General features: G+C 33.4%; 1 protein-coding gene across 6 annotated transcripts in view; it reads left to right on the top strand.

Annotated features, from left to right (window-relative positions):
- Positions 1-22,598, top strand: part of LOC125060761 (rap1 GTPase-activating protein 1) — a 248,782-nt gene that overhangs the window by 198,293 nt on the left and 27,891 nt on the right. For all 6 annotated transcript variants that reach the window (XM_047665809.1, XM_047665811.1, XM_047665806.1 and 3 more), the window contains one exon: positions 16,134-16,314. In XM_047665809.1, the coding sequence (XP_047521765.1) occupies positions 16,134-16,314 (181 nt within the window). The remainder of the gene's footprint in view (positions 1-16,133; positions 16,315-22,598) is intronic.

Raw genomic sequence — 22,598 nt, 5'->3', positions numbered from 1 at the left:
CAACTAAAATTAAATGTCTGCTGGTTAACTTGCTTGCACTAAGTTGCACTAACAATCGTATTAAGAGCGTTTTAAAGGCTATTTAATCAATTTAATTTAAATAAACTAAAAAGGCTTCAGCGTGCGACTTGACGTTCAATTTAATTTAAATAAACTAAAAAGGCTTCAGCGTGCGACTTGACGTCGTAGGTTCGATCCCCGGCTCTGCACCAATAGACTGTCTGTCTATGTGCGCATATAGAAATCTGAGACCCAAATACAAAGGCTTTTATTGACTCCCATTCTTAAATTTAATTATAATCATTCTTGTATTTAATAGACAATTCCGACTATTGATAAACTATACAATACAGTATTTATGTATTAGTAACGGTATAAGTTTAAACTATTTAAACAGTTTAAATTATATTAGTCCTACACAAACATCTACAATATTCCTATATAAAGTCCGTAGGTCTAGTATTTGCTCTCGTTGGATGCAATAAAGTGCTCTAATGAACTGCTGAGTCAAGCGCGTAGGAGCTCTCTATATTATATGTAGTGCAAAGACAGCTGACGCTTCCGATTGATTTCTACTGATTTCAACTCTCATTACACGCTTATAAAATTTAAATAGGTAGAACAATAAAGTGTCTAAAAATAAGATATGACGTTTAGTTGCGTGGATATAAAACTATTGTTCAATATTATTTCCCAGCTATCAATTAACGTCAATGATAAACATGTCGTGTTTTCCTTAGCTTCAAATTACACAATTATGCTATTATTAGTACAAACAAATAGCCAAATATAATTAGATTTTTCGCATTAAGTTAGTGACGCTAATTACCCCGCAAATTCTTTAATTAAAAAAAAATTAACATTTACTTTCTTTTATAGCAAAGGTTTTTCGATAGGTAGATAGGTCTTAGGCTCGAATAGAAAAGCTTCAAGCCTTCATCAGCCATAATTACACGCAAAGCCAGTTAATTTGACAACAATACTAGATGCAGTCACGACTCGCGTCTAGGTTGTCTACGGGTGTATAATATCCGTCTGTTATCTGTATTGTGCACGTTGGCTTTTGTCAGATTTAAACTATTGTTTTACGTTTGTATTTCGAATGCACTGGCGGCGGTTCGTTTCTCGTATTTCTAGCTGGTTTAAATCTTAAATGGGACAATACGCATATATAACGTTGGTTATGGTTTGTTTCATTTTGATAAATATTCCCTTAATAACTAGTTAAAGCTCTATTCTTAAAGAACCCTCAGTAACAGTAACTTAAGGAGCGGGGTAAAACAAAATAAAAATATAATTAAAATACGTTATCTTAATATATATAAATCACGTGTCACGTTGTTTGTCCGCGATGGACTCCTAAACTACTTAACCGATTTTAAATTAAATTTGCACATCGTGTGCAGTTTGATCTAACTTAATAGATAGGGTAGCTTACATCTCAATTTATACCCGCAATATTATTTTATTGCAAGTATTTGTTTATTATTTGATACAATTCTAACAGATGGCGCTGTGTAGAAATTACAACTTCACATAAGCTACAATTTAATGGCATAACCACCACTGGTGTTCTCCTACCGTTTCCCTTGAATAGTTTACTACTATGTAATACAGTAGAACCTCTATAAGTCGAACATCAAGGGAGACGCCAAAAAATTCGAGTTATAGAGTTTTCAACTTATGGAGGATTTCGACTTAGGCGGATTTTGATTCGACATAAAGAGTTTGAGGTTTATTCTTATAAATTTTGAGTTAGAGAGGTAAAATAAATAAAAATTCAACTTGCAGAGGTGACAAACATATTCATTCATATTTATTATAAATCAACATTATTTCAAATCATTTTAAAATAAAAAATATGGCATTAATAAAAGTCAGTAATTTTTTTTTGCTTTAGATAATTTGCTTGTTCTCTATCTATAGCATTGTCTAATCTATAAAGAGCAGGAAATTCTTCTTCTTCAGAGTTACTGGTTTGCTCTATGCAGCACTCATGTTAACTGTTGTACTAATTGATGTGTATTGCAGTAGAACCAAACTACTTCTGACAGTATTTAAGTCGAAAACAAATAACTGGCTTAGCTAAATTTCAAAGGGAATCAAAATTGAACACCTGACACAAAGCAAGCAAACACGTGTTTCCATGAGTCATAAATTTATTATTGTATACTCCTAAAATGTTTTCTAAGAAACAATAGTGTACTCACATTGTCGGCAAGTTCTTAAAGTCGGTAACTTATTTTTGTTCGAACAATAGAGATAATAAATTCCAAATGATCAAGTTGTAAAGGTTGTAAAATAAAACGTTCCTATGTTCGAGATACAGAGGTCAAATTTAATTTTTCGAGTTATAGAGTGAAAATATGTACCAAAATGGCTTGGAGGGACTCGGTGATTATTTCGATTAACAGAGGGTCAAGATTTCAAGTAATGGAGGTTTTGGTGTTTTAAGGGAAGGGAACAAAACATTTTTTCGAGATTTGGAGGTTTTTGACTTATCGAGGTTCGACTTAACGAGGTTCTACTGTATAATAAAAACCTTAGCCACAGCAGCGCTTGGCCGGTCTACTAGTTAATATATAAAACCTACAGTCCGTAGTCTCTTTTGTCGTTTATTCTATAGTCTTGTGTGGATATTGCATTTATAATGTTTAACCAAAAATTCCGTATTTCGGCACTGAAAGCACTGTGACACTATCCAAGAAGAATGTTCGAAAAACATCGAACAAGGTTCGACACAAGTTGTCCTAAAATTAAGTACATTTCTTTACATGTCATGGTTTTGAAGGCGCCTTATCCGTCGACAAATCTGTGTCACATAGCGGTATTCGTCGTGACCAACCTGTTGGCACTTTCTCACGTTTACTCAATAAGCCATACAAACACTTTCTTTACCCTTGACAAAAGTCGTAAAAGTTACTCTGATGTTAAATCTTAACACTCGAATACAGAACGATACAAGATGTCCCAGATGTTGTATACAATAAAAATAAAATAAAATAAAATTAAGGTGGAATACTTATAACCATCCGTATCACCTTGACGTCCGTCGTTCTAAAACTGAGCGTTTATTAAGGCAATTTCTGCCGCGCAACACCATTCTGTGCAACCAGCCCAATGAAGTATTTCCGAACCAACTTAGAGTCCTTCAAAAACAAAAGAGTACCTACCGATTCTTTAAGGCCGGCAGCGGGCTTGCTTTCTGGCATATGGTGAGCCTCCTGTAACATAAAAAACGCAGTTTTTGTTTGGCTTAAAGCAGGCGCTTACTCCCAATTGTCAAAACTCAGTAGGTACTTTAAACATATAAAAGTCAGTCTTAGCTCTGTCTCGTATCTGAATTTTATCCTATTTTAAATACTGTTAGCAATCCTATAAAAATCCTTTTTATTTATTTTATTAGGAAGTGTAATTAATACTTCCGAATAATCAGTAAAAAGTGCGGTTGTAGTCGATACTAATATGGCGTCGTTTTTTATAGATTTTTTTTTTTTTTTAAACAGACTTTGTTCAAATTATATAACCAACGATACTTATACTTGCCTATTTCATTCATAGAACAATGAAATACGACATTATTCGCCAATTTCTCTATCATTCAAAATTGCATACTTAATCAACTTGGCATATCAAACTCCAAGTTTTCTGCTCTCTGCAAAATTCATATTAGTGTATCTGTACAATGACGCAATTTCTGTGGCTTTGTATTCTATTCAGAATGAAACTTGATTCAGATCGGGCTGTATCTCAAAGTGGTTCATTACCACGGATTTAATGATAGTCTCGCTGAGATTTCATTCTCATTAAAGTATAAACCAATCTAGTTATGTCACTTGACGTTTGTAGGGTTATCTGTGGAGAGTGAATCATTACTGTATATATGTTAACGTAAAATTGTAAACACCGTTAGATTGTAATCTATCTCGCGAGATTATAAACTGTCGAAAGATTGTGAACCTCAGCTTACTGCTTACAATTTAACGTATTATTATTCGGTAGATTGTACTACACTAACTTAGTTATCATTCAAACTTCTTTGGTCAATTACAGATTAATTTTACTTTCCAACAATTTCATATAACTACCGAATATATATATATATATATATATAAATAATACGTTAAATTGTAAGCAGTTCGTTGAGGTTCACAATCTTTCGACAGTTTATAATCTCGCGAGATAGATTACAATCTAACGGTGTTTACAATTTTACGGTGACATATATAGCAAATATTAAACATTTCGATTTGTAAGACCTACATATCCACTCATTTCATATTCAATTTTCACGAATATATATTTAAAAGGCCACACCATCATGGATAGTTACCACCTGTAATAGGGGGCGACGGGTGGATCGGCCCACGTAAGTAATCAATAACTCTATTCCATTTATTACTATACAAATTAATTAGCTAAAACGGCTTTAGACGGCTCATTGGTCTAGTGGTTAGTACCCCTGATAATATGTATGTATATCCGTTGCCTAGTACCCATAACACAAGCTTCACCAGCTTAGCATGGGACTAGATCAATTGGTGTGAATTGTCCAATAAAAAAAACATTCAAAATGTATAATTGAAACTTTAATTTATCTTCTCTTACTAAAGTGCTCGCAAATAGTTAGATACTTTTTAAGAAAAACATTGACTTTGTAACAATTATATAGAAAGAATTATTCTATTTATTATTATTATTTTTATTATTAATTATTAGGTTTACTGCTTTATTTCATTATAAAAGCTTGCAAAAGCTCGGCACACTGATACATTGATACAAGAGAAACAGGGCAATAACATAATATATACAATGTACATGAAGAGATAAAAAAAACTATTTTTTTTTAAATTATTTATATAATTCATGTTAAGACAGAGCTTAATGCCTTTAACCACACATATATATACAAATATAATGTAGAAAAGCTCGCAATATTTTTCAGGAGGCAGGTATTTCAGTTCCCGGTAAACTTATTTTCGGAGTATTACGCAGCGGAAACCGATTTGCGTCATGTAATGTCAAAACAATACATATTCCATTGCAATACTGCGCAAGTTTGGACTTAATACGTTTTCACTTACAGCTAAAGCACTAGTGTTTAAACGTTACTAAATATTAAAATTATTAAAGCATTGTTATTTATAATTTCAAGCAATTAAAGTTAAAAATATCTTCAATATCTAAAAAAAGCGTCAAGCTGTGCAAGTTTAAAATAATAGGTTAAAGTTCTAGAGCTTTCGTCACTCGAGGAGGTCAAGTATCAAAGCGTTGACCCCGACTAAGTGCAAAAGCAGACATTTTGGACGAACAATTTGTCAACAATTTATGTTTCATTGCGCTGTTCCTATTTTCAAAAAGTGACTTCAAATGTAATACTCCAAGATCGAAATTTTATACGACTTGATATCTTGAAATAAATCTTTTTGATGGATCAAAAACAAGTACTATGAAGGTCATTCTTACACCATTTTTAGTAGAAGTTATATAAAAACATTTGAATGATTTTGATTTTACGCTCACATACTACAAATATTTATTTAAGTCTTGACTATAGATGAAAGGCTTTAAAAGTTAGCGAAATACAATTCCTCCAGTCGCTAACAATTGAGTGTAGTAACAACTAAATAATCATACAATTCAAAAAAAGAATATTAGTTCCATAGATAAGAAAAAAGTAAAATGCTTTTCAAAAAGTTTGTAATGTTCACGCTGACGTCGTAACAAAAGCATGTTATAAGCAGAATGAATACCTTTCTAGGTTTAAATAAAGAATGTCTTCCAGAAATTCAAAGGTACATTATTAAAGGCAGTGAGCAGCATAATATAAATGCCGCAAAATCTTACGCGTTTGAAGCTACAATTACTTGATCCTATCGCGAGTGGGAGGATCTCATTCGCGAAATAGAATGAATATTTCTTCCATGTCTAAAGATAACAATGGGTGTAAGAGCTTATTAACGCATTTTGTAAACAATGGGGTTTGTTTAATGCACTAGAGATTGCACCTTGATTTGGATTTCATTTTGTAATATATAGTTTTAGAATCAAATGCCGTATGGGAAAAGAAAGCACCTTCTTAGGTCTGGGCCTCATATTGTTCATTTGTCAATCTAATAGGCAAGTAGGTCATCAGCCGTCTGTACCTGTTACACGCCGTTGACTTTTTTTTTTTATAGAACAGGGGCAAACGGGCAGGAGGCTCACGTGATGTTAAGTGATGCCGCCCATGGACACTCTGAATGCCAGAGGGCTCGCGAGTGCGGTACCGGCCTTCTAGACTTTTGCATGCTGGTTTTCTCACGATGTTTTCCTTCACCGCTCGAGCGAATGATAACATAGAAAGAAGTCCATTGGTGCACAGGGATCGAACCAACATCAGAGAGTCACACGCTGTAGTCACTAAGGCCATCATTTCTCTACTGACTAATGTAATAAATTCTTGTTACGTTAAAAAAAGTTGGATTACTTGCAATTTATTAAATTACAATAAACCGTTATATGTTACACAGAAATTCCTAACGGTAACTGTACAATCAGAGTAAAGTAAAGAAAAAATTATATTGGATAGACCAGTGATGCCCAAAGTGGTCTATATCGACCCCTAGGGGTCTATAACAACCTACAAGGGATCTACGTCAGCGAAAAATTTTTTGGGGGTCCATGAAATGAAAATGGGGGTCCACGATAGTGGATTTCAACACATACACTGATAGTACCTATTTACTTACATCATACTATCTTATAATATCAAAACATATACATTACAAACAAACAGATACAACATTTTATTTTGAGTAGTTTTAATTTAAATTCAATTAATAAATGTATAAATTAACATGTGTTTTTACTTTAAGTTTTTAACACTAAACTTCACTACAGTTAGAAATTTACAGGAAATCAATATCAGGTAAGTAGGGGGTCTACCGAACACGGAAAAAATGGCAAGGGGTCTACGACACAAAAAAGTTTGGGGAACTCTGGGATAGACCATCACTTTCTCACAACAAATTTAAATATATTTTTGCGAGAAAGGTCAAAAGTTGTTACCAATGTGCGTATAATGTATGCTGTTTTGTTTTTTCGTGAAAATTATGAAGAATACCTGACTAATTGAGCGTCTTCGTAACTCAAACAAAAAATGTGAATAAACCTGAAACTGATTAAAGATTGCAATGCTCATTTACCGGCTCGATAAACGCAGTTACGCTACGAAGCGCCGACTAGTGCCCCTTACCCTTTAATGTTAACTTGCTAGAAATTTTTCACGTCGAAATTATGTCAATGACTCCTTGTTTATTCCTAGCCGTATTCATTTGCGTTGGAAATGTTTTCATTCCCAGCGATGTTTTATTTTCGAGTCTAAATTAAGTCTTACTTAATGCATTTCACAGAGCAGTGTTGGCCTAGTGGCTTCAACGTGCGACTCTCATCCCTGAGGTCGTAGGTTCGATCCCCGACCAATAGAATTTCTGTCTTTGTGCGCATTAAACATTCGCTCGAACGGTGAAGGAAAACTTGATGAAACCGGCTTGCCTTAGACCTAAAAAGTAGGAGGCTGATCACCTACTTGCCTATTAGATTGACAAACGATTATGAAACAGATGCAAATATCTGAGGCCTAGACCTAAAAAGGTTGTAGCGCCAATGTTTTTTTTTATTGTACTTCACAATTAAAACGCTTTAAGTCCTAACGTATCACAGATATAGTGTTTACACCGCTAACTAGGCTGAACCACCAGGATTCTAACACACGACCTCATGGTTAAAAGACGCAATTACTTTTACACTTACATCATTTTCGAATCTGAAGCTCTCAGTTTAATAACCATTCCATTTTTAAATGCGGAAAAAGGAAATTCGCACTAAAGACAAAATCCTGTTCTCTGTGGTTAAAACATTCGTTGAGACCCTTTGAAACAATCGTTGTCTGGATACACCTTTATCTCGACAATGGAGTAGGCAATGGGGCTTAAACAATACATTCTAACTGCAATATACATGAGAAAAACGGTTTCAGCTTATCACTTATTATGGTTATAATGAAAGAATTTTGTACTGTTATGCCGCGACAAACGGTGAATTCTTATCAATGATTACTTTTACAAGTAGACGTTTATTTTGTTATGAAAAATAAGTTAGATTTGTCTAACATTAATTACAGAGATAATAAGGTATTGATGTCTTTAACGAATATTCTAACCTACAGATTTATAGTCGAGACATCATTTCCGTATTATCCAATACGTTTTGACAAACAGAAATCACTTACGCTCGACTCTTACTCTTACGCTATTTAGCAGCTCATGTCTGAGCGTCGTGGTCAGCAAGGAAGCATCTGGAGCGGACTAGGGAGCGTTCAAGTATTACGTCACGCAATTTTTACAGATTATTGACCCCCCCCCCCCGTGTAACGCGCCGTAACGTTTTTCTGTACTCAAGAGTTAAACGTTTCGTGACCACCCAGTGACTCTTTATAGCTAAAAGTTACCATTATGTGCTGTAAAGTACTGGAAAATCGAAAATAATATTAACAATAACGCGTAATTCAATCCCCGCCCGCATCGTAACGTTTTACAAAAGGATCCCCCCCCTCCCAAAATCGTTACGTAATACTAGACCGCTCCCCTATGTTTCCATTAGTTTCTGTCCCACGCACAGTTTGGAGGACGATCAGTCTCTCACTTGATCGGCCCATCTGTCTAACAGTGTGTGTCTGTGTTACAAATCACGATCAGTTTACCGATACAACGATACACGACCGAAATAAGATACAATTCGCTATAGAAATATGTCTAGGCGAGTCCGTATGTGGAGTTGGATCAGGATTGATGTTGTGGTGCGCTTTGCAGTCCACTGCATTCTGAGCATTCGCCGCCATCTTCACATCTCAAAGGCATCGATCCTTTCTTGACTGTGCTAATCAATGTGTAATAATTACTTTAAAATGCTCCAGTATTACTACACTATTTGAGTACTTGTAAAAACTTGGATTTAGGTAACAATGCTTTAATGAAGTTTCATACATTTTGTAGTACATTTCGTGTTATCGTTTATCGTCTGTTTGTAGATTGATAGCGTTGTTTAGCTTTATTAGGATCGTGCCATTTGCTATGAGTCATTATGGCCTAACCTATCCCATAAAGATAACCTTAAGCAAATTGGGCATTACTTCATTGTTTTGCGTAACCTGATTTTTGAACTTTAATATCCTTCTGCTCAATAAATATGGACTTTGTTTAGTAGGATTACAGAATTGCATCATCCATACGGGAATAATATTATAACTATTAAGTTTAAAAAATGCACGTTGTCTTGTTTTTGATTGGAGGGCATATTAAAATTAATAGATAGTTTATTCAAACTCCACATATAAGTAACTAAATAAACAAAATCGTTAAATTACTACTATAAAAAATTATACAGTACTAGTGGACCCGACAGACGTTGTCCTGCATGATATTTCAAGCGATTAGTAAAGCAAAGTATGAAAGTACCGACTGCAGCGCCATCTGGTGGGCTGATTTGTGAATCTAAACCATTTCCAGATCCCCTTGAACACACACAAAAAAATTCATCAAAATCGGTCCAGCCGTTTGAGAGAAGTTCAGTCACACTCACAGAAGAATTATATATATAAAGATTAGACTTTAGAAAAATCTGTAGAACAATTTATTTTTGTTTAAATGATCGCGCGTTACCTATTTGCACACACTTAACATAGCAGGTAAATGGACTGACTTAGATTCAAATATGTATAATCTTTATTTGATCGAATAATACCCAATATCATGTAGTTTAATAACAACCTAACATAATCAAAGTAACAGAACGTGTTAATGATCTGTATGATAAATTTATCTTAGTTTTGCGTTGTTGCGAATCTCCCGCGAAAAGCTTTCTGATTATACATATTTATTTTGTTACATTTAACAATACAGAGTTTTTACTGAATATAAGGAACATCGCACATTTCCGATGTTGCAATATGAACGTAGACTGCATCGAAGCAATTTACTTCCCATCACAAACCAATCACCGAGCGGCCGTTTCACTTCCTGCCACTGGGAAACATTTTCTCATATTATATACGTAAAAGTAAAACACTTGAAGACTACTGTCGATATTCTCTATAGCCCGATAGAAATTAGATTCCATATTTTCGTATAGTCCTTCTGTTTACAGAGCCACTAGACTTGAGCGAGCCTCAACGCGAGTGACGACTCATTGGTCTAGTGGTTAGTACCCCTGACTGCGAATCCATGGGTCCCGGGTTCGATCCCCGGCTGAGGCGAACATCGATGTGATGAGCATTTGGTGTTGTTCTTAGGTCTTGGGTGTTTAAATATGTATTTATATGTATATCTATCTATAATATGTATGTATATCCGTTGCCTAGTACCCATAACACAAGCTTCACCAGCTTAGCATGAGACTAGGTCAATTGGTGTGAATTGTCTTTAAAAAAAAAAAAAAGGAAAGCATCATGAGGACGCGAGAGCTTAAAGTTGGTGTGTGTGAGGCACAGAAGGCTGATCACCTACTCATCTATTAGTAAAAAATATGACGACACAGATCTAGGAATGCCCACTGTTTTTTGGTCTGTTTAAAGTAAAATAAAAAAGGATAGTTTGTAAGATTTTTTGTCGGATTGTGTGAAACCAAGCATGTCACCATTGTACCGAGAATAGGCGACAAACTGCTCCCTTTCACTTATTCAATTAAATTTATTGTAAGGCTTATTATTGGATAATAAAAAGGTAGCTTAGTTATATTGCTTTCTATTACAAATTGTCACGAGTATATTTAAAAATTACAAATTTTAATTTGTGTCTCCAATTAGCATAAAACATCGGTAAAAATTTACCAAGTTATATTCACGTTGATTGATCGTGGTAACCTCGGTAAAATGTTGTATTAATACTATAAATAACTATCCCAAACATCATTAGGCGGATACTAGACTATAAAAAAAAGGGTGCGTATACTTATGTACGCGCGTAAGAAGTTATTATACTTCTTTGGCATTATTAAAAATAGTTTTTTATTGCATGCAAATAATTAATTACAATTAAATAATCAAAGACTGGGAAAGGAGTCGTTATAGTCAATAAAGTTCAGTTTACATTTGAAAAATTAAATAAATAAATATTTATTATTATTCTCTTACATTGTGTAACATAAATTCTATTATTATTCGAATGTTGTTTTTAAATTATGTCCAATGCCGTAGCATCTTCCGTGGGCAACTTCATTCTGCTAATTTTGTGTCACGGTGCGCGCGCATCGTAAAATTTCACTCTGATCAATTTTTCATAACGCGCCTAAAGAAGTATACCTTCAAAAAGTTATGAATTTTTTCATTCAAATCTGGAGATTGGCGCGTTCAAATTAAATTCCCTTCAGTATTATCATATTATAAAGTTAAAATCCAAACTAATATCTATATTTGTCATCCAAAATGGCTCGTGTTAAAGTAGAACGGTGTTATGTTATAAAAGACGAATCTTACGCTATTTCTGTCGTGATTTCACAGTTCGTTCAAACATTTGGACATAGGGTATTTGTTACGAAGAATGTAACGAAATATTTTTAAATTTGGAACTTGGTGAAAGTCAGAGCGACAAACACCATTTTATTTAGTTAGAAGATGTTTTTTGTTAAAATTGAAAGTATGGATATGCATAATTAATACAGCTGTACTCGGAGTATTTAAAGGTCTAATAATTAAATCTCAACTGAGCTGGGCCTGTATATATAATAATAATAGCCTTTATTGCTGTAATTACTTATCTAATATATAAAATTCTCGTGTCGCGGTGTTTGTGATTAAACTCCTCCGAAACGGCTCGACTGATTCTCATGAAATTTTGTGTGCATATTGAGTATGTCTGAGAATCGTCAACTCTTAACATTTAGGGGAATTTTTCATTCCCCTAAATCAGCTAGTACTACATAAAAATGTAAGGTACTAAAAAATTAACACTAAAAATAAATACTAATTATTTACTAATTATAAAACTTGTCCTTGGACATAGGCCTCCTCTAAGGGCCACTTTGCTCTGTTTCTAGCTTTACGTAGCCACATAGGGCCAGCTGCTCTTCCTTATTTAAAACCACCACGTTATGAGTTCTAAGATTATAGTTATATTTTATATGCACATGGACATTAGACTCATAAATTAAGAGTAAATCATCTAGTTATACAATTAATGCTTATACTGAAAGAAAGATGTACATTTCTTAAATGTACCATTGTGTCAAAACAGCGTTACGAAGAAGTCTATTTAGCATCGGGCTATTAATTTACTTTAAGGTTCGGATTTCGACTATCGATATTCATACATGTTTTATGATTATATCTAAAACAGTAATATCAAAATCAGTAACTTAAGAACAAAAAAAAATCTAAATGTATATTAATACCTGTCGCCATTTTAACAACATTTAAAAGAATGCCTGTTCTTATTGAAGTTATATACTTTTGCATTCTTGTCTATAGATTTGTCTAAGTTGTGTTAAGTACTTGAAACAGTCATACGTATTCAAAAACAGGAAAGAAGCCATACTTAAATGGATATTTCAGTCGCAAATCCGTACAAATAATATCAATGAGGTGCTTTACTGAGGTACTTTACCTATATTAATCCTATTTTAGTAAATCAAATATATATTTTTATAAACATTATTTATATATTAATTTTAAACTGGATAAAAGTGTTTGTTACCATGGTTACCATTCTTGTTATACAGACATGGTAATCATAGTAATTAATATTAATTTATCGAGTGATAGTTAAATTTTTTTGAGTAATTTGCAATTCTTTATAAAGACTAAAAAGCAATTACCATGGGGTCATAGGCCGAAACCTTTTTGTGTCCGATTCATTCGTAACAAGTAAATCAATCTACACAGCTGATACTGTTTTCGCGGGAATTGAACCGTGCTCTTACGACTATAAGAATAACATAATACAACTTCTAGCTCGTTAGTATTTTTAAATATTACTTTATAGTCCTCAGTTTAATTTAAAAATAGTTTCATAACTCCCTCTGTCTCCGTCGCGGTCTTGATGAAAAAAAATACACAAAAGTTAAGCTTCCGCGGATCAAAGAAATCTTAATTTTATATGAATCCTTGACAGTTATCGTTTTGTGGTTGTTTAAAGTTTTTATAGTTACATTTTAAATTCTGCAGCTAAGTAATAATGAGATTATTTTATCTTTGTTGTATTCCGTAATCATATTGTATACCCGACTTTGTTTTATATAATATATTTGTAACATTATTGATTTAATGCAACACTAAGCAAATGAACCTCAGTAATTTTAATATATAAAACAAAGTCGGATTTATTCCACACATGTTATAACTCGAGACCGATTTTTATGGTATTTGAAACGTTTTTTTATGTTTTGGTTTGGTTTTTAAAAGATTGTATAGTTTACGAAATTATTCATGGATTACGGAACTGACAAACATTTCATGTTCATTCCGTCGATACGGTTAACTCTCCCACCAAATAAATAAACGTATTTAAATAATTAATTGCTAATATTTAAAATTTAAAAAATTTAGAATAATGTCAGTATTAAAAAACGGATTGAAATCTGTATTGGATGTTAAATATTCAGACGTTTATTTATTTTTGTGTGAATTTCCTAAAAGAGTAGAAAATATCGTAAAAGAATAGCTTTTTTATTAAAATTTTTGCTTAGAGCAATGATAACATTATCTATCTATATATTAGTTTTAAATTTCAATGTTGTAGAATCAGTCACATTCGAAATTCAAATGTAAGAAAGAACTACTTGCTCATAAAAAATTACATTCTGTTTTTAAATCTATTTTCAGTGGGAGCTAGCCAAGTAAACACAAAGTTAGCGACGTTAGATTAATGCTATCAAAGTGAAAACAATTTTCCACACTACTAGTTTCGAGTTGCTGTCAGCAGTTCAACTAATGCTTCCGTCGAACATTAACTTTTGATGGTGTTTACGGGCACGCCACGATTTATGATTGCCGATGTTCGGCGACTTTTAAGGCCGGGTTGTCAAAAAACCACACTTAATGTTTAGAAAGATTTGATGTTCTAGAATTAAAAAAAAATACGATATCCTAAGAATTTTTGGAATGTCTTCAACAGCTTATCCACTTGTTCCAGTCCTCCATTTGTGTTACTGTCATAAGTTAGATGAAATCATATATTTGTGTAATTTTCTAATTAATTATGTTAAGAATTAATTTCTAATTTAAATTACTATTTCTTTTTTGAGACATTAAAAGAAACACTTTTGACTAAATTAGTGGCATGATAAGTCGTACATACACTTAATCTAAGTACAGTTAATCATAAAAAATCTAATTTATTAACGATAAACAATAACAATTACTTGATATATTTTGATTTGACGCGATATTATTCTAACCTGCTTCCGAAAAATTACGTTGGAAAATTTAATTCATTGCTTCATCAACCATGAAAAGTCGACAGTTATGACAGTTGGTGGGAACTTTTCGTTGAAGATTTACCGTTTCCGAATATTTTAGATCAAAGATAAAATGATTCTATGGAACCGTAAAAACTAACAATTTCACAAACCTACTTTTAAATAAATAAATCCTTTATTTGCCATGGTAGTTGGTACAAAATAAAATAAAAAATCGAACAACAAGAAAAGTCCGCACAATCAGCCATACAATAACAGGCATGCAAATGTCATAATAAGAAGTCAAGTCATTTATGAGTAATTGTTAAACTTATGTTCTAAATATTCGGTCACGCTATAAAAGCACCTTGACTTTAAAAATCTAATTACCTTCCTCTTGAAAACATTACATGGCAGCGATCTATAATTTTTAGGAAGGTGATTAAATATTCTCACAGCCATGGCGTAACAATTTTTCGAGTATAGCGCGGTGCAACATGCATGCACCCGCAGCCGTGTTGGATCCCTCGGTATATAAAAGCAAGTTTCTTTGTAAGAAAGCTTTAGTTAGAGATATATATTTAAGGTACGCATATTTTTAACCGACTTCAAAAACATCGAAAAAAAGGTTTAAAATTCTCATAATCGGTTAGCTTTCCGACTGTTAGTCTCCTTTATAAAAGTAAAAAAGATCGCAGACAGACGAAGACTCCCTAGTCTTTTCGAAAAAACGTTCACCAGCTTTATTTTCAGAGCGATTACTTTTCACGAATTATTTTATTTTGTTTATTTACAAGTGAACAGACTTGGAGGCTTTTCGAAGGAAACATCAATAGACCAAGGTTTACCCCACTAATGGATTGTATACAATATATAGAATGTAACGCTTAATTTGACTATTTTAAGAAATTATGTCCAGCGTTGAAAGCCGACGGTTTCCTAATATAATGGTGTTCTATTTTTAGTATCAACAAACCAGTCAATTAATAGCTTTGATCTCGCCCACCCAACGTATTATTGTGGCTTAGCGTCTATTGGGAATTGAATCCGGCAGTGCTCATCAAAAATTTATCGAATTTTGATTGTAATCTAACAAATCCGGTATGATTTCATGAGTGCCAATTTCGCACATATCGATTAATTTAAAGTGACCTGCCGGCTCTTTTGCCTCCTGTTTTGAATAAAAAATCAGTCTTACTGTTCTTTTAGGTCATAGTTGGGCTCATTTTGTCAAATTGTGTGTTTGCGCTTTGAAAAAAAAAGGTTTAGAGTATAGACATTTAGACTTGGAAATATTTAAGATTTTTTATATTATTTGTAATCTACGTTAAAAAGTTTATCCGCCTCTGAGATTTTGACGATTCTTTCCTTGGTTTGCTTCTCTATGCTGTAATTATTTCGGGTGTAAAGGTTTACGTATTTTCCTATTAAGAATTAATGTCTATAAAAGAAATAGTATCATCTTTTCTCGATTTAGGAGGGTTATTAATAATTGAGTTTTGAAGTAGCAATTGTATATTTTCAATAATTGTTCACTTACGAGTATTATCTCACCTCTTTCCAAACTACAATTTATTTGACAACAATCATTTTACAAACTTTATAAAATATGTTTAACAATAAAAACCCATTACTCTTACTTACTCATAGATTTTTTCAAACTTCGCCGTATGCTCCCTATATAAGCTATTATTTCTTTGCAGGCGTCACGTGAGACTCGGCGGCCGGTATCAGTCAGTGGGGCAACAGCCCCCGGGGACCGGTATGAAGAGAGGATACCGCATGGACCGCCCTCCTCTCCTGGAGCTGTGGCTGCACAGCGGCGGGTGGCAGCCGCCTGCCTCGCCAGCAGACGACTTCTGGAGGAAATCCTGGCTAAATCTGGTAAGATTTAAATATAACCACTTGTTCGTATTTAAGGGGCTCACAGTTTAATTATTTTGCTATATAAAAACTAGCGGCTTCGCATGGGTGGAATTTTTTTTTTTAATATTTGTAGATATTGATATGTTCTTTAATATTGTGGAACATTTTTTTTGTTCTATCATAAATAGTTTTCGCAGCGCATGCGATGAAAGATATTTTATGGGAATTTTAAACCTTGGCTAACATTATTGTAGCGTTAGTACGGATCCTGATTTTTCTTGCAACTAAAATAAACTATATTAATCAGTAATAATGTAGCATTCAAATGGTGAAAGATTTTTTTAAATCGGTCCAGTACTTTTTGAGGCAATTCGTTACAAACGTACTTAGATACAAATCTTTCCTATTTATAATATTAGTATAGGTATAGATGAAAGAAAGTTCTTTTGTTTGTATTACTCGACCTAGCAAGCCAACAATAGGACCCCGGTACAAAAACTACATTATTTATATAAACGGTATTTCGTTTTCTTATGTAATAAGTATCTAAATAACTCATATGTAACAATAGTTAAGGTTAATTTATATAAACTTATTTATTCTGCTTTTTATAATTGAATTTATTTTTAGTTTTATCTCATTAATTCAATAAGTATAAATGAAATCTATTAATGAGGATATGTTTTATTATTATGCCGAATGTCATTCGAAATCTGAATGTAAAAATACAAAGCACTGAAACTTTACAAATCTTATTTGTTTAAACTGAATTTGTCTGAAGAATCCATCGAGCATTAATTAAAGAGTACAGCTAATTAATTTTGCTCTCTCGTGCTCGTTACCGGAGCGGGTTTGCCCTGATTTTACTTCGTTTACGATAATTAAACAAAACAAAGTCTAACAAATATAACGAACCAACAATTATACAAAAATATATTGACGAGTACTAGTCAATTCAGCCCTGCGATTCTGTAACTCACTTTTCGAACTCACACAGCGGTTTTCGCATCGGTGGTCGCTCTCAAATCAGTCGTGAAGCAGTAATTTTATGATTTGGCATTCTGATAAACAATAAACTACAAGCTCCCACCTTTTCAGAATGCCAAATCATAAAATTACTGCTTCACGACTGATTTGAGAGCGACCGCCGATGCGAAAACCGCTGTGTGAGTTCGAAAAGTGAGTTACAGAATCGCAGGGCTGGTCACAGAGGACTTCTGGAAGGATGAATTAACCTGCTTAATAAAAGAATCTACGTAAGATAATATTTCAAACAAGATTTAAGAAAAAATTTAGCAGACATCACAATTTTGCAGCAGTGTTGGCCTAGTGGCTTCAGCGTGCGACTCTCATCCCTGAGGTCGTAGGTTCGATCCCCAGTTGTGCACCAATGGACTTTATTTCCATTTAACATTCGCTCGAACGGTGAAGGAAAACATCGTGAGGAAACCGACATGTCTTAGACCCAAAATGTCGACGGCGTGTGTCAGGCACTGGAGGCTGATCACCTACCTATTACATTTATAAATTATCGTGAAACAGATTCAAAAATCTGAGGCCTAGACCTGTAGCGCCAGAGGTTGCAGCGCCACTGATTTTTTTTCACAATTTTGCGGAACTATAAATTCAGATGTTCTTAAATGGCTATTGTTGAAAACAAATAACTATAATACTTTAATTCTCATTTCTAATGGTTATGATCAAGTCTTTTAAGACATAAAAATAAGTGTCCCGTTAAAGTTTTTAATTAAAACAATAATGTCCACGGTCTTAAAGAAAATTTTCCCTTTGAGGAAATATCTTACGACCATTTCTAGTTATGAAACATTATCTTTTTAATTATAGTATTATTCTAACACAGTAAAAGAATATAATTTACTTAGCTCTTAATCATAATATACACGTATATTTTTTTTTTGTTTAGTTATTTCTGTCTTTTGGACAAACTTATGCTAATACAACACATACATGAAAATCTAATTTAACAATTAAAATATAAGGTTTTTTGACTCGCAGTTGATGGCTTTGAAAAATAATATAATAATTGTTTGTTGTTTTCAATGGTTGATAGCTTTATTTTTATAAGATAAATTGATTAAATATTACCAGTGTGCTTGAAAACTTTTCAAGCTTTCGTGCCTTTCAATAGGTATACAGACTTAAATTAAATCGTTTTAACGCGTAAGAGTGTCTGTTGACAGATCTTATCATAAATAAATATACCAGACATACGGCGAATAGGCAAAAGTTTATCCTAATGACAAACCAAGCTAAAAGCTCTTAATAAAATATATTCTACGAAAAGCTTAATTAAGTTAAAACTGCAATACATTTCTAAAGCTTTATCTGACACCATTGAGAGAATCATTCAATCTCCGTGTTTAAGGAAACTAAATGTTTGAAAAACCACTGTCCCAAGTTGATTAAAACATTAATTTAATTACGTGCAAGACGGGGTTGCCTTGGGAAATCAACCCTTTGTGTGCGTCTTACTAGACTAGAAAGTTTTTCTTAACCCTAATACGAATGGTAACGTATTAATGTGTATTTATTACATAATAAAAAAAAAATAAAATATATATATATATATATATATATATATGTGCAATTCACACGTAGTAGAAGTGAAACCTTCAAAAATTTTGTTTCAAGATAATGAGAAGAATGTTATTTTAATATCAATCTTTAATTTTGATGATAACTAAAATAATTAAAGTTTGAAAGTCGATGAAACGAAAAAGCGACAGTAAAAAGAGACGGACACATAAATTTATACCACATTTCACAACGATGCTAAAGAAGTTTTCATTTCAAAAAGTGTGCGAATATAAATAGAAAATATTGTTGCCTTTGTACACAGTGAATTAGACGAAGTAGTTATATATAACTTGCCTCTTGAGTCCTTTGATTCCCAGCGACACAATAATTCATTCGAGCTGGGACTTACAGCTTAGAATATCAATCTTGACCTATTCTCCTTACGTATACATAGGAAAACATCTGTTTAATACAATATTAATTTTAATTCGGACAATGAAGACAACTTAAATATTCTAATGTATAAAATTCTCGTGTCACAATGTTCGTACCCATACTCCTCCGTAACGGCTCGACCGATTCCTATAAAAATTATGCATATTCAGTAGCTTTCAAACTCCTAAGTGATAAGGGGTGTCCACACCAAAATTTTCATTTTTATTCCTTTATGATACAGCATACAAAATACATATAATCCTTAATTTTCACCTCTCTACGATCAGCCCTTATTTTTTATTTGTATATTAAATACTATTGACTTGATCTCTGAGGTTTATATATAGAGAAAAATTCACTGAACAACCTTAAAAAAAATTTACTCAGGAAAACCGAAAAGTCTCTGGAGTAGCATTGCAAAATGTTCCATGTTGGTACTAAGTAAAATCACATTAAGGAGAAACGAAGTTCGCGGGGGCAGCTAGTAATTTACAATAAAATCTATGTCTTATCTCGTCATTAACACGTTACCAAGCTTACGTCACAGATCTAAACAAGGTTCCTGGTTCCTCCTAATCTGGATAACATTTCAGACTAGATCCCGTCTTATCCCGGGACTAAATCTGTTGGATATGGGAACGCTTGTTTGCAGATGCCGTAATGGCTGGAGATAGTCTGCATTTAAGTTTGAAGTTGTTAAGACTACTTTCAGTCTGAAACGTCTTGATTAGTTTAGTTCGAGGTTGTATTTTTCTTATTGTAGAGTTATTGTTGTTAATTTTGTAGTGTATGCAGTAGAAGGTAGTGATAAATAACCGTTGATCCAATACAAATTTTCCATAAGTTTTCTTCTAATATTAAGCTGAAACTTTAAACGGCTTCATAAGTGTATTTAGTTGCCAATATGACGACTCATTGGTCTAGTGGTTAGTACCCCAGACTGCGAATCCATGGGTCCCGGGTTCGATCCCCGGCTGAGACGAACTTCGATATGATGAGCATTTGGTGTTGTGCTTAGGTCTTGGGTGTTTAAATATGTATTTATATGTCTATCTATCTATAATATGTATGTATATCCGTTGCCTAGTACCCATAAGACAAGCTTCACCAGCTTAGCATGGGACTAGGTCAATTGGTGTGAAATGTCTTTTAAAAAAAAAACTTTCGATTTGATTGATATCAGCAACTGATTCAAAACTATCAAAACTATATTCGTATGGGTTATTAATGACTTACAAATATTACGTAGGTGTGCTTTGTACTGCTTATATTGTAAGATAAGGATTGATATTTTATAATCAGGCCATTAATATGAATTAGAATGGAGCTTTGTAGGATGTTTGCGTGAGTATTTTAAAGCACAGTCCAAAAAGTAGTCTGCAAATACAAAATACTGAAACATAAAATATTTTTATTGATAATAAATAAAACAGGGTCTAATATTGATTTCTTCGACCCAAAATGTTGTTTACCTTAGAATTTATAGGATAAGACCCGTGAGGCCTGACTTGGGTCGGGACAGCTTTATTAGACCTCAGTTCTTGTTATTGCGCCGGTAAATCACTTATGTTGATTTCTTGTTCAATCTATACCATTGGCAAGATTGTTTGTAATTGACTTCAAAAAACGAACACAAATGTGTATTGTTGTAATGTTTAAGTATACACTTAATTGCGACTTCCAAAAGTAAAACAAAATAAATTTCACACTTTTTAGTATAGTTTGTAGTCGTATTTTATTGTAATTTGCCTGTGTGTGTGATCAAAACAAATTGAATGAATATCTTCTAATTATCGTTTCGATTCACTTTCACACAGTTTCATTAGATTCACACATTCACACTCATGAGGGATTTTAAGGCCGAAAAATGTCACGTCAAAAATATTTTTTAAAAATAATTAAGTAGGTACTACAGAATTATTATACCCAGGTGTATAATTTAATGTTCAACTTGTAACCCTCTTTTCAACGCTTGGCCGGTGATGTGTGCCGCGTTGGTTTATGATTCATCGTGAACTTTGGGGTTTTGAAGCCTTACCGATGCTTTCACATACGATATAAATTCACAAATTTATTTCAAAAACTGTTCGATATATTAATACTTAAGGACCGTTTGTTTTGTCAAGATCATGCGCCACAATTTAAGTTAAGTGTGAAGTTGAAATTGTATTCCAAATTTAAATTTAGAATTATTGATCTTAAGTAAACTCAGACTGCAATCTACATGGTCTTCACATGATCTGACCAAGATTATGTCTGGACTTTAAAAGAGACTGTGAACTCTGAGTTTGTTTCGGCGTTTCTTCTCAGAGTAGTCAGATAGGAATCGTCGAACTCATCTAGTTTTAAAAAAAAATATGCTTGACGTGTAAAAGTGTTTGTACAAACCTACTTACAGAAAATAAATCATTTATCATTTAACAAAAACCTTCAAGACACTTGCAAACGTATGTTCGACAGTAAAGTAAAAAAAAACGACAGTAAATACGAATTATGACTGTACGTATAAATCCAGCCATCTCTACGTCAGCTTCTTACAAAAACTGCATCACAATCGGGCCATTATTTTAGGTTCCTATTCCACAGACGCGTTAATCATATAACATCCCTTCGGGGTAAAAATGCAAGATACATCCGAAATTTCTATGTAAAAAGTACATACACAGTAAACATGAACAATGCCGTCCCGTGACGAAGAAACATAAGCCCGGAAACTTTACAATGGTCTAGACTAGATCGTTACTTGTGGGATTAGTTCCTTTTTAAGCTTAGGAATACAATAAGGATCAAATACACCTTTTTAACCGATGTAGTGTTACTTACGAACTGTGGTCGTACTATACTATATTAATGTATTTCCATTGTATACATACTTTCCTATAAAGAACAATGAAACAGATGAAGAAATCAAGGCCAAGAACTAATACGGTGATGTACATTGTTATACGGCGTTGTATGCGTATAGTACAGTAGACAATTTTATGACTACTGCATGCATTTGAATTTGAAAAAATCCAGTCAAAACAATAACTCGGATATTGCTTTTACTTCTAAATAAGTTACACCGGGCCCTATGCATGGAGCTATATATAATTTTTTATATAATAGGGGACAAATGGGCAGGAGGTTCACCTCATGTTAAGTGACACCATGTATACTTTCAATGCCAAAGGGCTAAGGGTTGCCGGCATTTTAAGAATTGGTACTATCTTTTCTTGAAGGACCCTTACTCGAATTAATTCGGAAATACTTCAGTGGGCAGCTGGTTCCACATAGTTGTGGTGCGCGTCAAACACTGCCTTAAAAAACGCTCAGTTGTGACGACGGAC

Source organism: Pieris napi, chromosome 22, assembly GCF_905475465.1.
Source record: "Pieris napi chromosome 22, ilPieNapi1.2, whole genome shotgun sequence".
Classification (NCBI taxonomy): domain Eukaryota; kingdom Metazoa; phylum Arthropoda; class Insecta; order Lepidoptera; family Pieridae; genus Pieris; species Pieris napi.
Note: the sequence above shows the minus strand (reverse complement) of the source record. Positions and strands in the feature narration are given on the sequence as shown.